Source organism: Oryza sativa, chromosome 8, assembly GCF_034140825.1.
Source record: "Oryza sativa Japonica Group chromosome 8, ASM3414082v1".
Taxonomy (NCBI): domain Eukaryota; kingdom Viridiplantae; phylum Streptophyta; class Magnoliopsida; order Poales; family Poaceae; genus Oryza; species Oryza sativa.
The window spans coordinates 5,897,530-5,905,524 of NC_089042.1; the positions used below are offsets into that span (position 1 = coordinate 5,897,530).

Consider the following 7,995-nt stretch of genomic DNA (forward strand, 5'->3'; position numbering starts at 1 on the left):
TTATAAATTCCCTGTTCTTTTTCCTAGGCCAAATCTTTTCCCCAGCCAAACAGACCATACATTATTATTAGCTTGTTTGCACTAAAGGCCCACAACAAATGGTCAAGCCCACAAAAAATGGAAATGGAACAGTAAATGGAAGTCAAATGGTGTTGAATGGTTTATCCACACAATGCCTGTCTCTGAAATCTTTATTCATCTGCAATGACAAATACATCTAGAGAGTAAAGAGAAAGGGATAACCCTTTTCTGCAATCCTATGTACAGATTCTACACCAAGCCATTTTCACTACTCTACTGTGTATGTCACACCCCTAATCAAATTTTCCAATCAAATACAAAATGTATGCACAGCTACTACTCCAGCAGAGGAAAGAATATGTCACCTCTTTACAAGTTATTTGCCACACTGCATTCAGTAGTAATCGCTATCTAGCAAGTAGCAACACAAACATCATCAATATCAATATCAATATCAATATCAATATCAATATCAAGATCAAGATCATTATTGGGGGTTCCACATCTGTGACAGGCCACTCTCCTGTCCCCAATCTGGGGAGAGCTCCAGCTTTGCAGTGTTGCTGTTGTGCAGTACCCTGATGGCCTTCTTCTCTGCAGAGGTGTCCATGGCCAGCAGGTCCCCAAAGCTGATGGAGCCCTTCATTGGCAATGCCGGCAGGCCGGAGAAGCAGGACACTTGCTCGTAGCTCCCGACCATCGATGGCGTCGTCGTCGGTGCGCTATCGAAGGCGATGTAGGCATCGATGAGGGGCGGGAGCGAAGGCGTGGCAGGCAGGTCTAGCTCATTGGGCAGTGTGACGGCCTCTTCAGATGATGGGCTTGGAATTGTTTGTCTGGTCTTGTAGAACACCCTGCATAGCACCCAGTCCTCCTGTATTTTGTTTTCGTGTAATTAGGTGATGTTCATGTTTAACATGGTATTAAGTGCAAATGATCTATGAAAGGTTAAAATTGTAATAAGTAATAACTGTAACTGAACATTATTCTGTAGAGAATCAAATCATTTTCAGGTCATATGTAGTGGTTAAGGACAAGAAGACTTCAAATTTCATTAACTTATTAGCACGATGGATAATGCTGATGCAACCAACATAACAGACTCTGCAGCAAGTTGCATGAGGAAATCATTGTTGGCAAGTTATATAGTTGCTTGATGAGTTAGCAATCATGGAAGCCTGAATGTTTTAAGTGTCAACTTGGAGTAAACAACCACGATAAGACAGTCAAATCCTTTTGGAGGGAATGTTTATGACATTAATCTAGCTCAGTAATCTGATGGAGCCAGCTGAACAACTATGGACTGGATCAAAAGAAGACTAAACTTTTTGTAGGGTCATCCAACTAAAACTAGAGCCCTGGCAACTTGCAGCTAGTTTATCAGGAAAGAATGTTGAGAGAAGCATCGAGTTAGCCTGAAAACGAACAGTTAGAGACCATATTGTTACAAAATTCAGGCTTTGCCAATTGCCATGGTAGGTGACGGCAACACGCATATGATGACACAACAGATGATGATGAGCTCACTGGAGGTAGCAACATGACAATAAAAAAAGTCTAATTTTTTCCCCTAAAAGCTGATTTTTTTTTCTATTTGTAACAGAGCTTTCTAAACATGTATAATCTGACAGTGAGACAGGTATTCTCACTGTAGCAAACAGAAACATCTACAGCAACCAATCAATCTTTTCATTTCCCCCTATCTTTTAATAAAGTTCATGACAGTTTGTGAAAACAAAACAGAAAAAAGAAAAGAAACTCAGCATCATCTTTTTTCCCCTAAAAGCTGTTTTTTTTTCTATTTGTAACAGAGCTTTCTGAACATGTATAATCTGACAGTGAATTCTTTGACAGGCATTCTCACTGTAGCAAACAGAAACATCTACAGCAACCAATCAATCTTTTCATTTCCCCCTATCTTTTAATAAAATTCATGATAGTGTGTGAAAACAAAACAGAAAAAGAAAAGAAACTCAGCATCATTTTTTTTCCCTAAAAGCTGATTTTTCCCCCCTATTTGTAACAGAGCTTTCTGAACATGTATAATCTGACAGTGAGTTCTTTGACAGGTATTCTAACTGTAGCAAACAGCAACCAATCTTTTCATTTCGCCCCTATCATTTTAATAAAACTCAGCATCATCTTTTTTTCTTCAGAAAAAAAAAAGAAAACTCAGCATCAATCTTCTTCCTCCGAACATGAACACGAAAACGGCGTGCTCTGATCTTGTCGGATCCACGCAATCCGAACGAAGAACAACAACAAAAAAAAAAGAAAAACAGAAGAAGAGAGAAGAAGAAATTCAGAATCTGTCTTCACCTTGAGGTGGAGAGGCTGCGGTTCGAGCCGGAACTCGTGCATGACCCACTCGGTCTTGCGGCCCTTGGGGGCGCGGCCGCGGTAGAAGACGAGCGTCTTGCGCATGCCGACGGCGGCGGCGGCGGCGGAGGAGGAGGGCTCGCCGGAGGAGATGGAGGAGCGGCGGGTGATGGAGCGGTCCTTGCCGGTGGCCTTCCAGTAGCCGGAGCGGGTGGCGCGGTTGGTGCGGTGGCCGGTGGCGTACTTGCGGTCGCGGAGGCTGAAGAAGTACCACTCCTTGCCTCCCACGCACGCCGCGTCTGCAAACAATGGCGGCAGAGAATTGAAAGATCGATTGGAAAAGACAAGAGAAGATGATCATGAACTCATCAGACGAAGATCGAATTGGGAAGAGGAGATGATTGAACAGCTCGGTGTCGTGGTGTAGTTGGTTATCACGTCAGTCTAACACACTGAAGGTCTCCGGTTCGAGTCCGGGCGACGCCATTTTATTTTTTGTTTCATTGAAGTATAAATCTTCGTGTTATGTTTTATTCCATCTTTTTCATCAAAATCTGAATCTGTGTTTATGTTTTATTCATCATTTTCATTTTTAATTTATCTCTTCTTATGTTTTGTTCCATCTTTTTCATCAAAATCTGAATCTGTGTTTATGTTTTATTCATCATTTTCATTTTTAATTTATCTCTTCTCTTCAATTCAAAATATATGATTTTATTCATCATTTCATTTTTCTTTTATCTCGTATCTTCAATTCAAAATATATGATTTTATTCATCATTTTCAATTTTTTATCTCTTCTCTTCAATTTAAAATACATGAGAAATTCTTTTCTGTTACAATTTTATCATCTTTTTTCATCAAAATCTGTGAGAGGCCACTTTTGTGTTACCTTTTTCATCATTTTCTTCAAAACCTGTGAGAAGCCACTCTGCTTCACTTTGATGGAAATTCTTCTTTATTTCCAACTTTTGAAGATAAAAAACCAAATCTTACAATTTTTTGCCATCTTTTTCTTCGGAAAGAGTCCATCTCTTTTTTTTCTTCAAAATGACAAATGTCATGTGAAGGAAAAGATTCCATTTCCCAGAAAGAAGCTAGATAAACAACACGAACCAAACAAACACCACCAATAATTACCCCCAAAAACCTAAGAACAGGGACCAATCAACAATACCAATAATGGAATTTAAATCTTCTTTCTCGAAACGAATCAACCAACAACATCCCAACACAAGAAAATATTCCTTCCCCCCCTCTTTCTTTCTCCAAGAAAATCAATAATCAATCGATCGATCAAAACGCATATAAGCATATACAAACCTGGAAGGTCCCATGGCTCGCACTTGTTGAGGTCGACGTCGACGATGGCGACGCCGCCGCCGCCGCCGTACACCCCTCCTCCCCGGCCGCCGGCGGCGAGCTTGTGCAGGAGGTAGTCCAGCACCAGCTCGTCGTCCCTCGGGTGGAACCTGAACCCCGGCGGCATTCTCGCCTCCACCATGCCTATGAAACTCATCTCCTCCTCCACCTCAATCACACCAAGAAGAAGAAGAAGAAGAAGAAGAAGAAGAAGAAGAAGAAGAGAGAATAGCAAGCTAATGGCGAGCTCGGCGGCTACGCGTGGTAGCGGTATTAATACTACTCTCGCCGGTCAACTAGAGCTAGAGGCTAGTATATAGCAATAGCAACTGATGGGTTTTTCATGGATAATATGCAACTTGCCGGGTTTAATTTGGGAGTGTGCTTACGGATTAAGGATTTGGATGTGAGCTAATTATATGCTACTAGTACGATTCTGTTGCTGAATATATAAACCGGTCTAAATGGTTTTCAATATATATTGCTTGTTGTTTCAGGGTTGCATTGCATTGCATTGCATGAGCTGGAGCTGTTAATTAGTAGCTATAGCTCAGTCAGGTCAGAATGGAATGTGCGTATGTCACAATCCATTTTTATATTTTACATGATGGTAATTAATAATAGAGAGAATCCACTCAGTGCCACTGAGTTTCTACCACTTCTACAATATACCACTGACTTTGTCAAATTGAATAATATGCCATCGAGTTTTCCCAAACGTCTACTGCGTGCCATCGCCGTCCACAAGCCGTTAGGGTGCATCCGTTTGGTGTATTGAATTTTTTCTTAATGACTAAAATGCCCATGACTAATAAACCCTAGCACCTGTTTTAGTAAAATATTTTGGTATTCATTTCTATATCTATATGAGCTCAGTGCCATGCACCATGTTCAAACTTGTTTTATATCTAACTGTATGGGGTTGATTTTTTTTTTCATTATGTACATTTATTTTTTTCCGATATGTCCCATTTCAAAGTCAACAGATCACTAGTTCACTACGTCTCTACCAACGCGTGAAGCTAGCAATCATAGGCTGTTATATGATTCAATCAGTTTCTCTATATGTATTCATATAATACATATGTCCCTCGGCAAAAAAAAAAACATGTACAATGAGTTAGGGGCAAATAGGTCTTTTTACAGCTCTAACAGATGCCCAACTAACAGCTTCTGGACTGTGATGGCACGCAGTAGACGTTCGGGAAAACACGATGGCATATTATTCAACTTGACAAAGTCAGTGGTATATTGTAGAAGTAGTGAAAACTCAATGGCACTGAGTGGATTCTCTCTTAATAATATGTCCTAATCATTAATGACTATGATATAGTACTCCCTCCGTCCTAAAATATAACAACTTTAGCCTTTAGAATTTGTTTCAAAATATAACAATTTCTCCACCAACATTCTATTCTCAACCAATCACAACCCTCCACCATTCAATTTCCTCACCAATCTCCACTTCTCAACCAATGATAATCTTCCACAATTTCTTTTTACATACTTTCTTAGTAACCGTGTCTAACTCTAATACTTATATTTTAGGACGGAGGTAGTACATATTTTCCTCTTTTTCTCTAAAGATATATAATTCATCTGCCCTAAAAATATAACAACAATTTAAAATTCAAAATTTGTTCTAAAATAACACCTTAGTTAATACTTGCAAAAGGTAAAGCAAAGATCAAAATAAATTCCATTATTAAAAAACTTGTACTATTAAACTACCCACACTACCGCATGGTTATATTATAGCCCTAATTAATCTGGATCTATACCTCACTCATCCCAACAAGGCAACCAATTTGTTTTACTACTCTTCTTACTATTGGTGTCAAAGATTAAAATTTACTACTACCTCCATCCTAAAATATATATATCAGATGGGACACGTATATACAAGTATATTACGAATCTTGCTAAGAAGTCTGTCTAGTCTAAATTTACAGTATTAGAATATGTTCTCTCCAATTCTAGATTCTTATATTTCGGCGTGGAGAGAGTATATTTTAGAACAGACAGAGAGTACAAGATTCCATATTATCATTACAATTTTGGCTACTAATGCGTGAGGGCCGCAACACATGCATGCATATAGATTGGTCAAGCTATGGCCTATAGCTACATTAAGATTAGATTTGGGTGGAAGAATAGTAAGCATAGATCGGTTAGCTGAAGGGGTGTGTGATCGATGGAGCTGGCCATAATTAATAAAGAGCTAGTCAATCTATATAGTATAAAATTTCAAATATTCTGATAAGGAACAATTAATTGTTCTAAATCATCCTTCGAAATGAATATATATTCTCGTAAAAAAATGAAGATATATATTTTATTCACATTATGACCTTTCAAGCTCGAGGGGAGTTGAATTGTACATTATCCTCACGTGTCCACGCACAAGTTTGAGTACACTTGTACTTGACGACTTTGGACGCCTATGTCTTCTTTTTTTATTCTAATAAATGAACTACCAAGTTCTTATTTTTTTTCTACATGATTATTTATTAATTTACACAATTATATTATTTTTACTATATTAATAATCAAGATGAAAAAACAACATATTTCAATTCCTCACATACATACCAATTAATATATTTCGGTTCCTCGCATGATCGTTTTGTTTCTAGCTGATAAGCCAAAAAAATGTTATATATAAGCTAAAAAAATAATTTGTGAACAAAAATTTTATATTTATTTTATGTAATTTAAAAGTCAATGCTTAAAAATAAACTAAGCTAAAAAAGATTCCAAAATCAACTCAAAAAATTAGTTTTAATATTTAGATTTTGGCCGCGACTTACAAGCTGAAAAGCAAATGACAGAAAGTGCTGGTGAATACTAAATATAGTAAGAAATAAAGAGAAGTAACAAAAGAAGATAAAGTCACCAGCTAGGAATGAAGTAAACTGCGCTATACCTGTTCTTGTCAAAATTAGGTAGTGTTGGCCAGATCAAACAGATGGAGCCTTATGCGTACGTGGAGATGCATGCATCTTCACCGATCGTAAAACCACCTAATTAAAAGTTGAAATTGAAATAGTATGGATATTACTCAGTCACACCTTAAATTTTCTTTTAGGAGAATTCCAGAGCTTTCATTAACCTATAGGAGAGAACAATATAATTAGTACATGAGAACCAGCCTACGAGAGACAATTGAATGATTCAAGAAGCTGTATACTCTCATCCAACCAGCCTAGTATAGACCAACTAAAATAGCTGCCTTGGCACAGCAAGGGGTTAACTACAATTAATCAACTGAACTAAATTTGAGGTGGTTGTATATGTACATGAATATATAAATTCAAACTAGTTAAGCTGCAATTGGGATCTACATATAGATACTTATATGTATATAGCAAATTTGTACTGAAAATCCTGCGGCACGCAGATGCAGATTGATATGCATGCGTACTAATTAATTAATTATTCATATGTACAATGTTGTAAACTATTACATACACCATCTGTTTTTAATAAACTATACGTCGTTGATTTTTACACATACATTTGACCATTCATCTCACTAAAAAAATTACATAATTATTATTTATTTTGTTGTGGTCCGTTTTACTATATTATAAAGACACTTTTATGACTTGTGCATTTTTTATTAGCACAAAACTTTAAATAAAACAAATGATTAAACATATATATGTCTAAATGTTACTTTGTATATATAGGCCGAGTTTAGTTCCAAAATCTTTTCCGTCACATCGTTCTAAATTCAACCAAACTTTCAATTTTAGCGTGAACTAAACACACCCATACGCAATGCGTATGTATGCGTACATGTGTAGTATACGCTTGTTTGGGGAGCGTGCCGTGCCGTGCCGTCCGGAATACGGTATTTAATCGTCGTCGTCTCTCTCGGATCATATCAGTATTCAGTTCAGTTCAGTTCGCTGCAAGCCTCTCTCTTTATCATGCCATCAGATCAACTCGGCCCAACTGCTCGATATCGATATATCATATCCATCGGAAATTCGATGGGAACGATATATATATCATCAATAATTTTTAGCAGCAAAAATGTTTGCGGCAGAGGTTAATTTGGACGTCATAGTAGTGCAAAAGATAGGGGAAAAAGACATGCATGTTGTGCATTATTGATAGAGCTGAATTTATACCGCACGTACCACATTTATTGAGGTGGATATTAATTTAAATTGGTGGCACAATTTTCTGGTCTTAATTAAATAGGTCGTTATATATATATGGAGCATGTCGACAAACAAGTAATAAATTGTTATAGTCAAATTTGTCGCCAAATGAAATGGCAGA

General features: G+C 37.5%; 1 protein-coding gene and 1 non-coding gene across 2 annotated transcripts; one reads left to right on the top strand and one right to left on the bottom strand.

The window, feature by feature from the left end:
• Positions 1 to 160: 160 nt before the first annotated feature.
• On the bottom strand, positions 161 to 3,880 carry LOC4344902 (NAC domain-containing protein 21/22). The gene is made up of 3 exons (XM_015792832.3): positions 3,664 to 3,880; positions 2,341 to 2,639; positions 161 to 895 (listed from the first exon to the last, which is right to left on the bottom strand). Exons 1-3 carry the CDS (start codon positions 3,857 to 3,859, stop codon positions 509 to 511), a joined length of 882 nt encoding a protein of 293 aa, XP_015648318.1. The 5' UTR covers positions 3,860 to 3,880; the 3' UTR covers positions 161 to 508.
• On the top strand, positions 2,753 to 2,826 carry TRNAV-AAC (transfer RNA valine (anticodon AAC)). Its single transcript has one exon. It is a non-coding gene; the product is annotated as a tRNA-Val (tRNA).
• Positions 3,881 to 7,995: the final 4,115 nt, after the last annotated feature.

Bases quoted from the DNA above. Each gene is read 5' to 3' on its own strand.
- LOC4344902 (XM_015792832.3), bottom strand. From the start codon at position 3,859: ATGAGTTTCATAGGCATGGTGGAGGCGAGAATGCCGCCGGGGTTCAGG. The intron at 2,640-3,663 runs GTTTGTATATGC...CATTGTTTGCAG, and splicing joins CGAGCCATGGGACCTTCCAG to ACGCGGCGTGCGTGGGAGGC. The intron at 896-2,340 runs GTGAAGACAGAT...AACAAAATACAG, and splicing joins CGCAGCCTCTCCACCTCAAG to GAGGACTGGGTGCTATGCAG.